This window comes from Tiliqua scincoides, chromosome 6, assembly GCF_035046505.1.
Source record: "Tiliqua scincoides isolate rTilSci1 chromosome 6, rTilSci1.hap2, whole genome shotgun sequence".
NCBI classification, from domain to species: Eukaryota; Metazoa; Chordata; class Lepidosauria; order Squamata; family Scincidae; genus Tiliqua; species Tiliqua scincoides.
Genome location: NC_089826.1, coordinates 33,354,757 through 33,373,973, shown reverse-complemented (window position 1 = coordinate 33,373,973; position 19,217 = coordinate 33,354,757). Strand labels below are relative to the sequence as shown.

At 40.1% G+C, this 19,217-nt stretch overlaps 1 protein-coding gene across 1 annotated transcript; it reads right to left on the bottom strand.

Annotated features, from left to right (window-relative positions):
* Nucleotides 1-1,764: 1,764 nt before the first annotated feature.
* PLK4 (polo like kinase 4) lies at nucleotides 1,765-19,008 on the bottom strand. The gene is made up of 16 exons (XM_066632290.1): nucleotides 18,838-19,008; nucleotides 15,323-15,418; nucleotides 13,838-13,933; nucleotides 13,639-13,753; nucleotides 11,752-12,784; nucleotides 11,371-11,471; nucleotides 8,886-9,262; nucleotides 6,670-6,774; nucleotides 5,909-6,011; nucleotides 5,285-5,434; nucleotides 4,671-4,801; nucleotides 4,284-4,372; nucleotides 4,023-4,173; nucleotides 3,681-3,818; nucleotides 3,158-3,264; nucleotides 1,765-2,234 (listed from the first exon to the last, which is right to left on the bottom strand). Exons 1-16 carry the CDS (start codon nucleotides 18,865-18,867, stop codon nucleotides 2,135-2,137), a joined length of 2,922 nt encoding a protein of 973 aa, XP_066488387.1. The 5' UTR covers nucleotides 18,868-19,008; the 3' UTR covers nucleotides 1,765-2,134.
* Nucleotides 19,009-19,217: the final 209 nt, after the last annotated feature.

Below are 19,217 nucleotides of genomic sequence, written 5' to 3'. Positions count from 1 at the left end.
ATGAGTTCCTATGTGAGAACAAAGTGCTTATTTCTGTCCAACATCTGCTTAATGTCACTTCCAGTTCTCAGCAGACACCATGAATGCTATCTGCCCCCAATGAGTAAATACATGCTTCTACCTTAAATACATGCAAATGTAAACTCATGAGGAGAGCACCTTCCTCTACAGAACTTGTACCCTGAGGCCAACTTTCACAATACCGTATTTTCTTTGAACAGTGCCTAAAACATCTAGTTTAACAAATATATGCAATTATGCTGTCCTGTAAAAGCAAGCATAGTTACGTTTACCTCAAACTACACAAACACTAGTGTGTTTCAGACAAGGATGTAGACTTAAGGAAATACTCCTCACTTCAGTCTTAATATATTTGCCACTATAACATAGGTCTTGACTTTGTGAGTGGTTTTTCTTGCTGCTGCTTATGGACAGTCAAGCTCTTGTGAGCTGCCTTAGAAACTGTAGTACATTTTTTTTAAAGTGTGTGGTTTTAAGGTTTGAAGGACTCACACAAACCAGAGTACCTAGAACAAGGCAGTCCAACTATCTGCCAGGGGGATTCACCAGCCTCAAGTCACCTCCCACCTGCACAGACATGGAAGTAATTGGTGATGTCATCACTGCCAATTAATTCCTGGTTCTGAACTACCAAATTCACTCAGCAAGCACGTGCGGCTGTTCAGTCTCCCTGCCACACTGTTCTGTCTTCTCTAAAGGTGTGGCAGGGATATAAAAAAGCCACCAAAGCAGGAAGAAATGAAGTGGTGGGTGGTGGCTAGGGCAGGGCTTTTGAAGCTGCCAAAGACTACTTGTTAGACCATCCTGACCTAGAGGAACATAATGGCAAAATGTGGATGGTGAGAGTGGAAGCAACTTAAAGTGGATTCATATTCTACAGTATGGCTAGTGACTGTATTTAGCTATGTCTTGGTGGGGTACGAGCTTTCAAGCTGGTTTCTTATAATAGGCTTGCAACTGTACCTGAATTCAAACCATAAGTGTGGTATGGAGGTGGGAGTGGCTTTGTGAAGCTGAATGCAGAGCTGATGAGAGTAGACAAGCCACTCAGCTATAGTTTGTCTGTTATATTTTGTTATCTCAAACAATGGTATGGGTTCTTAATTATGGTTAATGTGAGCTACACTTCGTGTTGTCTGAATTAAAGCCTGTAGCAGTGTTCCCTGGAGGCTGCACAGCATGAAGCATTGCTCCTCAGAACTTGGTGTTTCTAAAATTCAACAACATATAAAATCATTGCTATCTATTCAGAAATGATGCTTAGACAGTGAAGGGATCTGTATACTGGCACAGACCCCTTAGAGCAGTGGTTCCCAAACTTTTTCAACTAGTGGCTTGACCTACTGGGTCATTGGCTCTGGCTCCCCATTAGGGCTGCAATCCTATACATTATACAGAGTGAGGTTTTTTGCAAGAATTTGATGGCTCCCCTGGCTGCTCCCTATGGTTTCCAGGGGAGCTACAGCTCAGTGTGGAAACCACTGCGTTAGAGGGAGTATAGGTCAGTAGGCCATACAGTCAGAGTTTATGGAAGTGCTTCAGGGTTTGTACTGTAGAGATGCAGTTTTATTGTTAAACAGTATACTATTGGAATATAACTAGGTGAGCTAACAAAACAAAGGATCAGAAGTTACCACTGCATTTATTTTTTTAGACTTCTGCAGGGACATTTCTTTAGAAAAAGTTACAAAAATATAAAACAATTATAAAATGATACACTATATATATTAGTTGAAAGCAACATTAAAATATTTACAGGAACAAATACTGCAACAGCAAATGCACTTTTTCTGATACCAAAGTGTCAGAATGGTGAACACACATGTACAATTTAGACTCCTTGCATGAGAAGTAATCTGGAAAACTGGTGGTCACAGTGATTTTCTATAGTCCATTATAAAAAATGCAAGCAATTTTGCTCTAGTTAACTGATACCATTCTTATTAAAAGCTTTACAAGTGCTTAGCTAAGCAGCACACAGCAACTCTTCATCACCATATGTTACTCCAGATAAGGAGGTTGGTCTTTGTGTAGGAAGCTCTGCTTCACTGAGTAGCAATTTCTCTTCATTACCCATTCATTTTATGACTCCTTCATATATCCAAACATTTAATCAATGGGGACCAACTGGATTGGTAAACATTTCCAGAATGGAAGATAAACAATGTAATTTTTCTTTGATATATTCTGGCAGTTTCTCATTTTCTCCATACCTGACAAATGGAAAATTTTAGAGGAAGAAGGTTAGAAACACAAATGATAAAATAGACAGAACAGACTTCTGCATTTCAGTGGGTGGTATTTAGATCTGTCCTCTGCTAGAGGTGCTCTTGTGTGAACACAATGCGACTAAGCAAGATTACACCAAGAAATTTATTTGTTTCAGAACACAGTCTGACAGATCATGCTCCACAAGCTCACTTGTATTTTTTTATTTATACATACCTACTAGACGTGCATGTAGGACATTGGAATAGTGCTGCTATAATCTGATTCATAAGTGCTTCCTATCCAACAGCTTACCCATTTTGGCTCAGTGCTGATGTAAGCTACAAGTTTATTTTGCTATGGCAAACATCCTGAATCTTTTGAAAAGCAGTATATAAATATTTTATGATTTGATATGTTCCCATTTAGCCCTGCCTGAAAAATTGAGAGGCAGCCTTCCAAACTTCCCCTTTTAACTCTGGTTAAAGTAAGATGTCTGTGCCAGGTTTAGGCTCATCAGGGTTCCAATTTAAGCAGAAACTGACTCTTAAAGTTTATTTTATTTTAGACCTGATCTGTATATGCAGCAGAACAATCTGGTACTATTGCTGAGGTACCAGATTGTTTTGCTATACATAACACCGCAGGAAACACAGTAATCCACAACCACTGCAGAGCACAGGGTGTGGGGGGATAATATTTTTAGATGCTTCTGCATGAACCTTCCCAACACTCTTTATTCAGTAGGAGAAGTGGGATATAAATAATGACTTAGGGTGGTGGCTCACAAAAACAAAACACAAAACAAGCATTTCCTGAAAAGTGATAAAAGGTTATCACACAATTCTGAAACATGCGCTCAATTTTTAATATTGGACTTGTAATTGAAATGCAGTTATATGTTATCATTCCCATAAGAAACACTCACCTGACTGTGTGGCCATCTGGAGATGTATATGTGATAGAGGAAACGCCAGCCTGAGCTACCAACTGGGAGCCATCATTAAACTGGACCCATACTGCTCCACTAGTCAGCTGCCAAAAAAATTCATAGTACAGAATAGTTCAACACACAAATGTTAAGGAAAGAGCTCTTTCACATCATGTCTATCTAGAACTTTTATTAGTATGGATAAACAAGATATGCAACAGTGAAATTATAACAAAAAAGCAAGCAGGACTATGATATGTAGCTTGATGCTATTGACTTATGAACTACACTTTCAGGTTATAGACCTGATTATAGACCAAGACTATGTGTCTTATGGGAAAGACAGATCCATTCAAAAGAACCCCTAAACTGCTTTATAACTGGGGTCATAAAGAGAAAATGCCTAGCTGTTCTGTAGTAGAAGTTTGGCTGTTACTGCATTACAGCTCTGCTTGCTTTCATTTCCTTCTTCACATATAAGTTTGTGACTTTTCTGCTTCAGTATTGACTAGCAACTCACCTGAGAGGCCCAACCAACATTCTTGACGAAGACAGACTTCAGGAGTTGAGCAGAATTTGCAACACACTTGTTTTGGTGAGAGGTAGAGCTCCTGAATTCTGTCATAGCCGAGGTGAAACCAGATCCTTCGTATGACACCTGGAGGTGAAACATCAACATTACAATCCTGGGTTTTTGTAGCAGCAAGCTGTTGCAAGTTACTTTCAAAAGTCTGTGTCCTCTCTCTATATATAGAATGAACATCTGACAAAAGTTTCATCCCTAATTAAAATACAAAAATAGTTCTATTCATTGTTTTAAATACAGTTAATCCTTTTTTATAACTCACACTTGTGTACTTACAGATGGATTAACATTAGACACTTGACATAGAGATATGCATCTGGGAGCAGAATCACTCTTCACCGAAGCTGAATCCTCCAAAGATGAACTTGTACCTGCTAAAGCTGGCGGTGGTACCAAAGCTTTTGGCGACTCAGGGTTTCCTGGTTTTCTAATAAAAAACACCAACACAGAAATTATGTTTCATTAAGAAAACTAAACATCTCTTGTAAAAACAGAAGGATTTGGGGCAGCATCCATAATAAGGGGGAATCTCCTTACCTCCCAACAATAATGGGAAAAAATGGAACACTTTCACTTTTTTCTTCGGCTAAAATAGCAGATTCCAGTGCAAGGCAAATACGATGCCCCTATGTTTAAAAAGAAAAAGAGAATTTCTTCAGAGAAATTAAGAATGCAAGGAGATTGTGGAATGCCCTCCCTAGAAAGGCCCACCTGGTTACAGCTTGCCCTTCAGCAAGAATTTGGGCTGCATAAAGACTGGTTTGTAATTCAGCTCTACTGATATCCTGTAATTTTTTCCTATTGGCATGTCATTTTGCTTTATTGTGTGTGTTTATAATGACTTTATGAGCAACCACCATGGAAGTACTGAGACTAAAAAGTAGGATAAAAATATTTTAGTAAAAAAGGGAAATAAAAGTTTACCTCATTTGCATGATCCACATATACTTGTATATCCTCTTTTAATGCAATTTCACTTTCTTCTTTCAGAGTGTAGGATTTCCCAGATTTTTCTATTACTCGAATTACACCTGCCATCTTGTGTATTTTTGCCCCTAAAAAAAGACAAACATTTATTGAACTAGACAGTTGTCAAGCATAGGCAAGATTATCCTAATGCAATACTAGCAACAAAGAGGTTCTTTACAGGAACTCCTTTTAGTACAATCATATATACACCAGCATATAATTTCTCAGAGTACTGTCCTGTATCACTCATAATCAGATATGAGTCAAGACAAATGCTGGTGTCAACATCTTCCTTTATTTTCATTAGTTCATAATAAAATATCCAAAAAGCTTACATTTCTTCTTACCATAAATGTTCAAGCAAAGTCCTATTGTAAGCATTCACTGTATTACATTCCAAGGCTAAGATTTTAAAATTAGATAAATTTAGGTGTGCACTATGGTGAGTCAGCTAACAAACTCTTAAAACATTAAAGGCAGTCACATTAAAAAAAAATCAAGTTAGCTAATTTTTTAATATGTATTTAATGGATGAAGTTAAGTGTAGAGAACAGTTTAAGGATGCATACCATCATAAAAGCAAATTTCCACATCTGCAGGAGAAGAGTTTTCCATCAACATGCACTTGGCATATCTTGTATAGAAGGTGACTTTTGGAGTTTTGGATCTTACCAACTGCACAAATTTTGCAGCATACTGATACTTTTTCCAGTACTTCTCTAAAAGAATAAAATGTATAGAAACAGAAAGTTGTTATAGCTCAAGAGTTAAACATCCTTCATCAACACAGGCAAATTGAATTTCTGCATTCTACCTTCTTTCCAAATGAAAAAGCAATTCACATTTATTTTCTTTATGTAGAACTTACAACACTGTAAGGCAAATAACAGCCCCATATTTTTTAGATTGTGAGCCCTTTTGGGACAGGGAATCATTAGTTATTTTATTTTCTCTGTAAACCGCTTTGTGAACTTCTAATTGAAAAGCTGTATATAACTACTGTTAATAATAATATAGTGGTAGGGGGCTGACAGAGTGGCATGCCTAAGGCCACCTAGTCAGCTCATGGCAGAGGGAATAGTCAAGGAAGTGGCTGGCTGAGAAACAAGCACAAAGTCCCCCTGGATATGTTGAAACTGCATGTTTTGATCACTGCCATGGTTTTTCAGTGCCATCTCAGAAAAAGACCTTACCTGGCAAGTTGTCAAAACTATACACATTTAAGTCTTCAGGAGAAGGTGGAGGTCTGTCATTAAGAGGGAAGCCTCTTCCTTCATTTGGGTGGTAAACTGTGATCTTAACATAGAGAAAAACACAAGCTCATAGCCAAAAGTTATTCTTTTCTAGAAAGTAACTACTAGTTAAGTAACACTGGACACTTTAAATTGAGCATACATCACTATTTCAGTCATAAATCTCTGATTTCTGGGGGGGGGGGGGGAATGCTATCTTCACTAACAAAGATATCTGGAGCTTGCCCAGGCATTTGCATTTATTAGGTTTTAAGACTGGGCTAATTGGATCAGATGCTTTTCGCTGAGCAATGCCAGAAAAAGAGTAAGCATAGCTCACAGACAGTTATAATCAAGTCTGCTCCTTATACTAGAAAATGTTCCACAAACAAAACACCACTGACAAATGTAATCAGCATAAAAAGAACTACTTGAGCTTCAATCATTTATAGTACACTGAAAATGTATTTATTTAGAAATAGCAAAGAGTCACCTGTCGCCTTAAAATCTAACCCTTTACAGTTACTGTGCAGGGATTTTTGTGGGCAAGACCTTACTTCATCAGATGCATAATTTCAGTGTAGTGACTCACACGCGTAAATGGGCAACCCTGTACATTCTAGAAATATTGGCATAAACTGAGATAACATTTTTTTATCACCTTTAGATTAGAACGGACAAATGGTCAAACAATGTAAAACTTAAAATAAGCTACTACTCACCCCACTACCATCACCAGATATCCTCAGAACTTCTTTTACAAGCTCTTGGGAATGACATTCTTTCAGAAATTCCATACACACTTCACCCGTTTCTAGTATACTCACCTAAGGCATGGGGAAAATAAAATTCAGTCTCAACATTATTTGCCAAAAGCATTCTGCAAAGGCCTCCCCCCCCCCGTCACACACATACCATTTTCCTTCCCCTAATTTAATGCAAACATTGCAAAATGAATAAAAACATCATAGTGCATTCAAGAACCTGGTTTTGTGGTCTTGTTCAGTGCTAATCAGCCTGAACAGAGAATGTACTTCTCAGTGTGACTGGAGAGCTTATTAGGCTGCTGTGGTTTTGTAAGTCAGCCAATCAGAATGTTCCAACACTAGTGGATTCACAAACACTGGAAAAAAAAGATGGAGAGGCAAGGGAAACACAATACTGTGAAAGGGAGACGGGGGGGGGAGGATCACACACGAAAGAGAACAAGTAGAAACCAAGCCACAGCTTTGGAAGTGAGACCTGGAAGGGTTAAGAAGTAAGGGTTGGAAAGAACCACTTAGGTTCCATCTTAGCTGTAGAACTTAACAGTAATATTTTAATTATGACACTAATAAATACATAAGTGACAGGGTGGTGGTGAAATTTATAATCTCATTGTGTTGGTTAAAAAACTACGCTCATGTCAAAAGCTTACATTCTCCCAACAAGATACAGTAATACCTCCCAAAACACTGGCTGCTCTCTTTCATTTCTAGCATTAGAGAGCTTTTTTTCTAAAAAAAAAAAAAAAGCTTCCAGTGTGATCAGGTCACATTCTTTTTTTAGGTTCTAGCAGGCTAGGCACGCTAGAATTTCTCCGAGCAAGCTCGGAGCTAGAAAAGATGGCCAACACATGCTGATATCACTTCTGCCTATTTTCTATTAGAACATATGGAGGGACCTGTCAGAAACATGGCAGCCTCCATAGTGTGTGCAGAGTATGGTTACAACATAGCAATGTCCAAACAATGAGGGGATGCCATTTTGCTGTTTTTAAAATAACCATGCTAGAAGCACGCTGGAAATGTCCCTGGCATTTTTCTAGGTAAAAGAATGCAGCCAATGTTTTATTGTATTACTCCTTTTGGATGTAACTGATAGCTATTACAGCCAATGGGAGTAGTATATACCAGCTTGCCTAGTTCAGTCAGTGCCTGTTTCCTGTCTAATCTTGAACAGCTTCCTATAGTGTTATTTCACACAGCACTTGGCTTTGCAGGAACATATCTTCCATGTTATGGAAGGTATTATTGTATTGAAATAGTTCCCACATTATTGTACTGAAGTAGTTCCTGTGCATAGTTGCACCCCAGCGCACTCACAGGGACACCGCACAGCCTCTTCTTCCTGGTTTGTTGGTCTGAGATTATGCAAAATCTTATGCAGTTGTGTTGCCAGGATGGCACTGTGGATGAAGACTGTCTTGTTTAGAAACCGCTGTTGCATTGCTTTCTTATCACTAACATTTGATGCTCCTTAAGGAACTTAGGCTGCAATCCTAACTACACTTTCAGGGAAGCCTTATTGAACAAAATAGAACTTCCTTCCGAGTAGACCTGGTTAGAACTGTGCCCTTATTCTATCATTGTTAAAGCAAAATCAAATCTAGGATTGGGTGCTATTAATTTACAATGCACTCCAGTGCAACCACAGCCTTATTGCTGATGCAGATGTTGTTGCAAAGGACAGCTCCTGTGTTAATCACAGCAGTCATGTTATATAACATTAGCTACATTATCTAGTTGGATTGGAGTCCCTTCTACTGTCCCTGCTTACAGGAAAACCTATGGGGATTGATTTTTTCCCCCTTTAGCAATCAGGTGTCAGCTGACTGGCTCTACCTTGCATGCAAGTGATATAAATTAATTTTAGCTGCTGTAGCACAAGTCACTGCTTGTATCAATACCACAAAAACCAGCTTAAAGGACTGGGCCATTAAGGAGGCAAGTTTTAAATATGAAACACTGTAACAATTCTTAATGCCCAACTACAAAACATGAAAGGATTGAAAGTCTGATACTCAACTGCTAAATAGAGAAGATTAATCGTACAAAATGAATACATAATGAAACATACTTTGTAGATATTTTTATATAGTTTTTTGTATAAAAGCCAATTCTTTTATAAAATTATGATTTCTTGCAATTCGGCTATTGTTCTAAAATATAGTACATACCACTGCATTTTTTGTTTTTTGTCTGATTGGTTTTAGTCTATGAGCATTCAGAGGAGACACAATACTTCGCAGCAGAGGTTTTGGGTGTCCATATTGTGGCTCGTTGCTCCTATTTTTCCTGTTTTCAGAAACTTGATGGAGAGCAAATGCAGGTGCTGGCAAAGGCTTTTCAGCTTTAAAGGAAAATCCAGCGGTGTGTTTCCTTGTATCCAGTGGTGCCACAAGCGGAGCAATTGATTGTGCAGAGTCAGGTGATCTTTCGCCTTTTAAGCCATTCCGTGCATTTTTCACTGTTTCGGAAGGCACACTGAGATGGAATTGGAAATCTCCATTTGCATTTCTAATGCTGTCATGACATGAGGGTTCTAGCATCTGAGCTGAAGTAGCAAAAGCACAGTTGAAATTTTTTGGACTAAACATATCACAGAATTCTTCTTGGCATTAATAGGTGATAAAACAATGATCCCCCACCCAAAGATACATAAGACTAGTTAAGCCTTCCAAGGCTTTGGAAATATGTCATTCTAGTCAGCTTTAAGAACCCTTGACTCACAAATTTTAAAGTGTTTATTGAACACCAGTTCCAGCTGAAATGCATCTTCATCAGGCAGTTTTTTATTGCTTGCTTTATATGCCGGGTACAGCATAACAAAACCCATTTTTCTTTTAAAAATGTTTCAAAATTTTTAATAGCAACAGCCTTTAAATCTTTACTAAAAGTATGATTCTTCCTTGTTGATTTACTACCTAACATATGCCATGTGCAGCAATTGAATGTTATTTTACAAAGGGCGCAATCCTAACCTACTTTCCAGCACAGACATAGCTGTGCTAATGTGGCATGCACTACATCCTGCAATGGGGAGGCAGTCAAGGGGGGCCTCCTCAAGGCAAGGGCATGTTTGTTACCGTACCTTGGGGCTGCATTGCAGCTAAATCAGTGCTGGAAAGTTGGTTAGGATTGCGCCCAAAGTCTGGCTGCACTAGAAGAGAAGGAACATTATATTAGAGGTTCTTGCCTTCAGCACAAACAGATGCAACTGGGAGTGGTAAAAAAAACACACATTGGGGAAGGTATCAGAACTACAGCATCAGGTAAAATGCATGAATTAAATCCACCTTCTGTCAAAGTATGGAAACAATTAAGCACAAAAAATTAATAGGAAAATTATCTGAAGATTTAGATAATCCCAACTGTATGTCCTATGGTTACAATTCCCCAAGGCACTTCTGGTAATTCAACACAAAAGAAAATGTCTGAGAAGATTTAAGCAACCCTTGGTTAAGTTACAGCTTCATTCTGTGCACTTGCTGTTCATTATGTAATATGATGCAGGTGAAATAAGGCTCCACCTTTCCTTCTGTTCCTGTTGTTCTTCTTTCCACCCTCCCTTCTGTAGTAATGCTAATGATCACTGCTATTTTCATCCTTTATATGTATACACAGATATTTGTTTCAAAACTGACATATTACTGTTTTCAAAAATTTAACTTAAATTTCCAAAATGATTAGGGAATAATTGATTAGGTTACTTTGTTTTTTTTTAGTGTTACTTACAAACTAAAACCCCAAAAATATCAACATCAAAGCATGGGCATCAGGTAGACTGGAGTATGGGGCACCATAACTGAATTCTGCAACTGTGCATAGGTAGCATCTGTATACAGCTGTTGTTCCCACAGTAAGGGCAGATTAGCAAAGTTTACCAAACAAAAATGCCCAATGAACTAAGGAAGGAGAAATTATGTCTTTCACAAAGTGCTAATCTCCAAACAGAGAACTTACAGTAATGCAAAAGGAAGAATCTCTTGGATGACAAAAGCCAAACTATGAGCCACATTGGAAGATATCTACTTTTCAAAGGACTGCTTCATAGATTACAAGTGAGCTGCTTCTTCATGTGCATACATAAAAATGCAACATATAATACATGCATATGTTGTATTAATATATGTATACCTGTTTGGAAGCTTGGATTTTTTGCAATTCCACAACTGTATACTTGGCCGCAAACAAAGGTATGCTACCATTGCATGTGATGTAACCTATATATACAAATGTGGTATGGTTTTGAGATTCCTTAGTATTGCCTGATCTCCACAGATTATTCCTTGGATTTTTTTCATTTCAAAGTTCAATAAGCAGTGGGACTAGCAAATATAGGAGGAAGACAAGAAAACTCCAATAACTACCAAGCTGTGCTTACATTCAGGCTAGGTTGACATCACATGTAGAGCCAAGAACCAAATGTATAACCCTCCCTCAGATGGACAGTCTCTACACAGCAATTCTACAATCCATATCACATTTTGTCACTCAGACTGAATTTTCTTCACATAGAATCCTTTAAAGTTCAGCATTTCCCTGTGTCATGGCATCTGAGTAAGAATCCCTCTGGAGGCCGTGCTTTTAAGAATGGTCTGTTTTAGAGAGATTTGATGTGTCCTAGCACTCAGAGTATAAGAATATGAAATAAATCCATACCATTTGATTGCATATTTCCAAGCCACTGCTGCATTGTTTCAGCTTGAGACTTTGGTTCCAAAAAACCAGCACTGGGTTTCACTGTGCAGAGATAAGCTGAACTAGAGACAAGAAGTATTGATAAATACTCCACATTAAAATAGATTCAAACAAACATGTCAATACTAAAATATATTTATATTTAAAAGCTGCAGTTTCAACCTCTATTAGATAGGTTCCTCTACTAGGGAACCTCTATTGTGTTATGTGCAGATGGACCATTGTTCATGTTCCTTTTGCTCCGTTTTGCTTCATCCATTCCTCCAGCCAATGACAGTCCCTTCACTTTTACCATTATATTCTAGGAGCCACCCACCCCAAGCTAAAGACACTAATTCTTACCAAGTTTGATCTTTCACAAGTGGAGAAAGATGTTTTTCCATTGATCCTGAAGTCGTAGGAAGCTTTTCTTTAAACATAGTAGGAATATCACTGTGACTGTTTGCAAGTGAAAAATCTTTCATATTTTCTTTTATGCCTCCTCTGGGCTTTGAGAGGACTTCCACTGAATGGCATCTTTCCACTTGATTTGGTATTCCTCGATTCTGACTGTGGGATGTTCCTGACCTTTCAGTGGAGTGTGCCCTCCTGAGGTAGCGGGAATGTGGTCTCTCTTCTGACAGTTGCAATGCCCTTCCCCTACCAGTATTGCCAATTTCATTTGATGGAAGCCCCCAATTGTTACACAAACTGTTTCCACTCCCAGATGAGACATCACTGGCATTCTTTTTGTGGGGAAGTAGGGTCATTTTGCTGGGGAGTGGTTGGCCCACTAAAAGTCTCTTCTTTTCTTTTAAGCAGCCACTAGTACTGACACTGGAAGAGGTGGTAAAAGCTGTAGAGATGGTGGCATTTCCACTGTCCATTGAATTCTCTGCGGTTCCCAAATCTGTGCTGCTTGTTGAACTACACTTGGACATAAAAGGATGATCCAATACAGAAGAAAGGCTTAAACGATCTGCTGGGTTTTTTCGAAGCAACTGGTGAATAAGGTCTCGAGCCTCCCCTGACAAAAATGTTGGCATTTCATAATCTGCCAACACCACTTTGTTCAGAGTGTTCTTAACTGTATCAGTATCAAAAGGTGGCTTCCCAGCCAGAAGAGTATAAAACATACATCCCAAAGACCACACATCAGACTCAAGTCCATGAGCACTTCTTGTAGCTATTTCTGGAGAAATATAATTAGGAGTCCCACACATTGTGTAATGTTTTTCATGAGGCATCCTCAGCTGAGTGGCTAGACCAAAGTCAGCAATCTTGATGTTCATATCATTCGTGAGTAGAAGATTAGAAAGCGTGAGGTCACGATGCAATATCCCATGAGAATGAAGATATAACATCCCTGTAATAATCTGATGCATGAAGTGCCGAACTGCACGGAACATAAAACAAAGATTCTCTTTAAAGAGCATGTTTGAGTTGTGCTTTACAATTTATAGGGCTTCACAATTATTGCAACTTGCTCAACCAAACCTGTTTTTACAGGTCTGCTATCCTATATGCATTTACTTGGGAGGATGCCCCACAAACTCTTAAGGAAACATGCAAAAGACTACATTGTAAAATAGAAAATGAGAATAATTACTACAACTCAGAAACTGATCTGTTTCTCAGACTGAACTAATGAAATTTAAAAATAAACCAATCCAAGTATAAATCATTTGAATGACTGCATTCATAAATTTAGCACCTTCTCTGAAAGTTCACTACAGCAATGGTTCTCAAATTGGTGGGTCATGAACCACCAGTTTGTGTAAAGCATCCCTCCATCCCTTCTTTCATTTCAGACTAATTCTGCTTTTTTAGAGAAAGGATTAATTATATGTGTCCTATGAAATAAAGCATTTCTGTGCTTTCTTCACATAGCTAAGACCTTCTCATGCATCAACCTTGAAAATTTCACCTCTTTAAAAAAAGAAACAACTTAAAATAGTTTTCAACACATTACAGTATTTTTAAAGCCTATAAATATAGACCAAAATTATAATAGCCAAAATCTAAGGAACAAGTTCCATGTGCCTTGAGATTGTGCTGCTCCATGATCAGAAGTAAACTATTTTTGAAACTAATGGGACTTTAAAAGTACTTTGTTCTATGGAATCATACTTGGTATGTTCAAATTATTAGGCAACTATAGAAGTAGCTCTTTGGCTGTCTACCTATTTTTTTTTTTGGTCAGTCAGAAAAGCTGATTCAAAGTGTGCAACAAACATATCCCAAACCTACCTTCCTTTTCAGAGAAAGGGGTCTTTCTGTTTTTTAAATATCTGCTCATTTCTCCATTATGGCACATCTCTAGTATCAGGTAGACATAGTTGCTATCTTCAAAGTAGTTATACAGCTGGAACACAAAAATCAGTATTAAGAATATATTGCAGTTTTAACTATGAACGTATCATGTTCTATCTTAAGTATAAATCCTTACCTCAAGTATAGAGGGATGTTTTAGTTGACAATGTATCTTCACTTCATTCTGAACTCTCTGTACCATTCCTACTTTGTGCATGGCCTTTTTGTCTATCTGAAGAGAAATAAGACACACACACCATGTTACAGTGTTAAGACTCACATCCAAAACTGAAATTAGTTAAACACAGGAGACAATATACAGTTAAGGCAAATGAGGGTAGTAGGGAATAGTACTGACAACATTAGTTATCATCTCTCTGTGGTGTTCATTATGGTAATCATCTTAGCCACAGCCTGCTTATTTAGTTTTGGTCATAAGTATGATCTGTACAGTGCAATCCTATGCATGTCTTTCTAGTAATAAGCCCCAATAACTTCACTGAAACATATTCCCATGCAAAGTGTGTACAGGATTGCAACCTTACCTAACAATAAACCTCATTAAACACAAGTCTTTCTTCAGAATAGAGATAAATAAGATTGCACTGATGGGCTCGAATTTAAAGCACAATTACTAGGAAATAAATCCCTTTGAACAAAAGGGGACTTACTTTCAAGTAAACATGTTTAAGACTGGGATGTAAACATTCTTTTGTACGCTGAATAAGTTCTATGAAAATTTATTGTACATTAAGTAAAACATTGCTACTGTAGAGTAATTAATCATCCTTTTGTCAGTTTTCTCATTCTTTCCTAATTTGTCATTCTGTTGACAACCTTGACACTGTCACTTATTTCAAAGGCAAGCATTTTGTACTCTAATTACCTACACTTTTAAGATTTAATAGTAAAAAAAATTATATGAGAATTTAATTTAATATATGCAAGCCATGAGCATGAGAATCTGCTATGCTAAGTCTGCATCTTGCTTGCCCAATTTTTCAGGAAAATAACTTAGCATCTATCTACTTAAGAAGTAATTCTTTTTGCTACATTGATTGCAGAGTCAAGTCCTGGTGACCCAAGTCGTAACGTCAGGACAACTCTTGGACAATCTTGACCCTAAACATTCTTCTCTCCTGACAACTCCTGTAGAAAAAAAGTCACATATCCACCTATGCAGTGCCATTTATGAACCAAATTCTCCAGATGTAAAATTGGCGAGCAGTGGTGACTGCTTGTGTGTTTGTTCAGGTAAGCATGGGGAGGGCATGAACAGTATAATAGCTAACAACCTATGCAATCTGCTATTCCAATTGTCAGGAAAACTACAGAAACGGAAGGTGTGGTAACATGCAGTGTATAAGAATTCTTAATAACAGTAACATAAGGGAATGGTTTGAGTGTAAAAGATACACTTTCTCTTGCACAGTGAGCTAATGTGGTATCAGACAGCATATTTCTATACATATTTACAGTTCCACTGTATTCAATATCTTATCCCAGATAATAATTGGATTGCATAGGATTGTAACCGAATCTCCTCCCTTTATCTTATTTCATTTGGCATCTTACATACCACCTTGCCTGCTAGCTCCAGAGATGTCCCAAGGCGACTTACCATTTTGATAGCCACTTCTAGACCTGTTTTCAGGGACACTGCTCTATAGACTCCTGCAAAGGAGCCTTTACCCAACAGGTTCCCCACCTTGAAGTCCTGAGGGAGAGAAAAAGTTACTGATGTTACCATTTCTTCACTCTCTGATACATAGTCATGCATAAGCCACTGAAGTAGTGGGAGGCTTCCCCAATGCAAGAGTTGCCCAACAGCATGTTACAGTTTTAAAATGCTACTTGTAAAAATTGTCCCACTACTTAATTTGTTTGTAGAAAGTATGTAAGAATATCCTACATATTAGAATGCTTTTCTCTTGCCATTTAAATCCATCCCCCCTGCTCTAAGGCAAGAATGCCACAAAGACTTTTAAGACTATCTTAAAGAACATTATAATGGCAGGGGAGATGTGGTTCTGCTTCTCTTTGCAACAAGCATGTGGGGGGGGGGGGAGAAAAGGGGTGAAATCAGAAGGAAACAAACGAAGCTAGCTCCCCCTGCCCACTCCAGAAACAGTCTCTTACAGGAGCCAGAAATAGAATTAATTGGATATGTTTTATTCTTTGGTGTATGTGAGCGTCTGTGAACATGTTTCCCAACTGTCCATCCCCCTATCTATCCTCACACACGTTTTGTTCTCTTCATAGCCTTCTGTCATCTCCCTCTCTTCAAGGCTCCTAGTCAATCGCTCCTCATGGCTCTATTATCCATATAGATGGACTATCTGCAGGTCAGCCCCATCTGCTTTCTGATATCACAATGAGGGCAGAGTAAGGGCAGCAGATAGAGGGATGCATCAAAGGAATGCACTTTCAGTCCTTGCCAGCTTACACACAGTTCCCGAGTTGACATAGTAAGAACTCTTTCAGATGCTTCCACTTTGGTCAGCTGGAGACTAGTGCTGTGTACAATCCCTGCTTTTCCTCCATCTCCCACTCAACTTTTCCTGACCAAATTTTTTGACAGAAGTCTTCAGGAACTGAGAGCTAGCTGAAGCCTTCTAGCTTCAACCACGACTGCTGGGCATGCTCAAACCTGAGATGTTATGCTCTTCAGAAGAAAGCATCAATGCAGTGGGTGAGGTGTGCAGACAGCTTTACCCAAATGCAGCTCTCCCAAGGCAAGCACTGAGACATGGCAGCTGTTTAGTGAGTGTGAGTCCCTGGCAGGATGCTGCAGTGGCTTCTCTGTCTCCTGCTCTCTCCCATGCCAACTTGCTTCTGAGCAGACATACACCAGATTGCACTGTTCGTGGCTTATTTATTGTACTAATGGTTTACTAGTTATCAATAACAACCTGCCAGGGCCATATGTAAGCTGATTCTAGAGTTACAGAGTGCACAGATGGGCACTTCCAAGAATAATTTTGATACCACATATATGAGACAGATGTTCCACTTTTGTAGAGCGCACTTGCTTGCTCATGCTCGCGCGCGCTCTCTCTCAGACATCCACCCACTCTCCCAGGTGTACCTTAATAAAAATTAAGGTGCAGCCTTATAAAGCAACATATTGGCAGTAGTTTATTAACAAGAATCATATTAAAGGAACTACACCAACAAGCTTTTGCCAAATGGAAGACTATTTTTCTTGCAAAAAAAATGACACAGTATCAGAAGATATGCTAGGTAAGAAGGTTTTGTGAACTAACATTTGAGCAGTTACTTGATTTGGGCAACTTTATCAGGGATGAAGAGGTAGAAAGCATACTAGGAAGAATAAGGATACCAAGATGGAGATTGAAAGAATTTCAAAACTGAAGTAGTGACAAGAAAATACTATGTACCAAAACTCAATCTTAGTGCTCCTTGTAAATTTACCCAAATTTGCTATTACTCCTTGGTTCTATACTGTTCACTTTAAGCATTTTTCTTAGCAGCTCTAGGTTCACCATTGAAGAAGGGCAGGGTAAACAACTTGGGCTGCAATCCTAACCACACTTTCCTGAGAGTAAGTCCCATTGAACAAAATAGAACTTACTTCTGAGTAGACCTGGTTAGGATTGTGCCCTTAAATATTTAATCCCTAAAATAGAACTCATGTGCACCCTCATCCATGAACATATTTGAGAAGAATGGCAAAACATCCTGATTTTCCAAATGATTGTTTATAACCCTATTTATAGGGTGTTTATAACCCTAACAAATCAGGGTTATAGCTCAGAACTCTTTTCTAGCAGTTCTCCGCTCATAAAACCCCATGACAAGTAGCTCAGCAGGGAAATGTTTCAGTGACAGGCAATTTCTGCTTCTAATACTGCAGTTCAAGGCACTGGATGGCAATAGCAACGTTATTAAGAGTAGATTAAGAGGCGATACCTTAGGTCAGTGTTCTTCAACCTGTGGGTTGGAACCCCAATGGTGTCACAAAGCCTCATGGGGGGGGGAGGTCCGCAGCAACCTTTCAAAGCCTGTGCAAGAGAGCGCTTGGAGCCAATTCAATAATAGTACTTATCAAAACTGAGATCTTTTTATAACCCTGCACAGCCTCTTTTTGCTGTCTTGCCATAAGGCTGGCCCTGCTTAGGCCTCACAGGGTTGTTGTGAAGACACAACATAGGTGGAAATGGGGCGGGCAGGGGTAGGTAGCAGTGGGGACAGATCAGGTCCCAGGAGGATGTTGAAGGATTGGTGGTGGGTCCCCAGTCTCATACTTCAGTCATATACGTATTTATCTATTTATTTGGCTTGCAGCATAAAAAGCCTAAAGACAACTGCTTTGGGTTGTATTTGTTTACAGGCAGAGACGTGCGGTGGGTGGGGAGGCAGTTGAGGCAGAGCCTCCCTATCCGAGTCCTTCAAAAAGCACCACCGCCACTGTGTGAAGTGTGCAAGCACTCACAACCGATAGCCTGTGCATAGCCTGTGTTGTGAAGTAGGTGCCTGTGTAGTGAGGCAGAGCCTCCCCACGGGAGTCCTTTGAAAAGTGCCACTGCTACTATGTGGGGTGTGCAAGCCCTCACAGTCCATGTGCATAGCCTGTGTGGTGAGACAGAGCCTCCCCACAGGAGTCCTTCCAAAAGCACTGCTGCTGCCGTGCAAGGTGTGCAAGCTCTCACAACCCATGTGCACAGCCGGTGTTGTGAGGCAGGTGCCTGTGTGGTGAGTGCTCACACACCTCACACAGCAGCAGTGCTTTTCGAAGGACTCCAGCGGGGAGGGTCTGCCTCACCTATCTCCCCACCCACCAGACCTCCCTGTTTACAGGGCTGTTCTCTGCCCCACTGAACAGCGGGGCTGACCCCCCACTAAACAGACTGGCCCTGCAGGGCCCGCAGCTGTCACGTGAGCAGGTGGAGGCGGCTGCAGACCAAAGCACCCTCAACAAGGAGCGCAAGACCGCCCAAGCCCCTCCCACCCACCTGGGTGGTCTCGCGCGTCAGGCAGCTTCATTCCGTCAGGCAGGACGGAACCAGTTGGAGAGGAGAACAGACCAGACTAGACCTGCCCCCCCCATGGCTGGCCCGCCTCCCTCCGCCCGGCGCGAATGGTTCCGCCCCCACCTCAGGCCCGTTTCCCCACCTCAATCTTCTCGCCGATGCAGGCCGCCATGGCGGCAACGGCCCTGCCGCTCGCTCCTCCCGGGGTCGCTCTCCGGCTCTATGATGGGCACCGCATGGCCGGCTGGTCCTGGCAACCTCCCGCCTCCGGGCCTCGCCCTCCCCGCTACGGGGGTCGGAGCGACACCCCCTTCGTTCCTTCCATTTTCAAAAATCGCGGCTTGCAAGCCTGAGCAGTGCGCGTGACGACATCACGTTATCTCCTCCCTCACGCCGAGGCTGCGCGTGCGTGTTCAGGTTGCTTATGCTCCTCGGAGAGCGGGTGTAGAGATGCGCATGCGCAGAAGAGTTTTCATGCTTGCCTTCATGCCTCAAGGCTGAGGCAGTGGGCAAGAGGTCTTC

What these genes read in the sequence shown, in the direction of transcription:
- PLK4 (XM_066632290.1), bottom strand. Translation starts at nt 18,867, where the DNA reads ATGGCGGCCTGCATCGGCGAGAAGATTGAG. An exon ending in ATGTGGATCATGCAAATGAG is followed by an intron (nt 4,373 to 4,670) that starts GTAAACTTTTAT and finishes TTTTAAACATAG; the next exon opens with GGGCATCGTATTTGCCTTGC. An exon ending in TGTCTAATGTTAATCCATCT is followed by an intron (nt 3,819 to 4,022) that starts GTAAGTACACAA and finishes TTTCACCTCCAG; the next exon opens with GTGTCATACGAAGGATCTGG.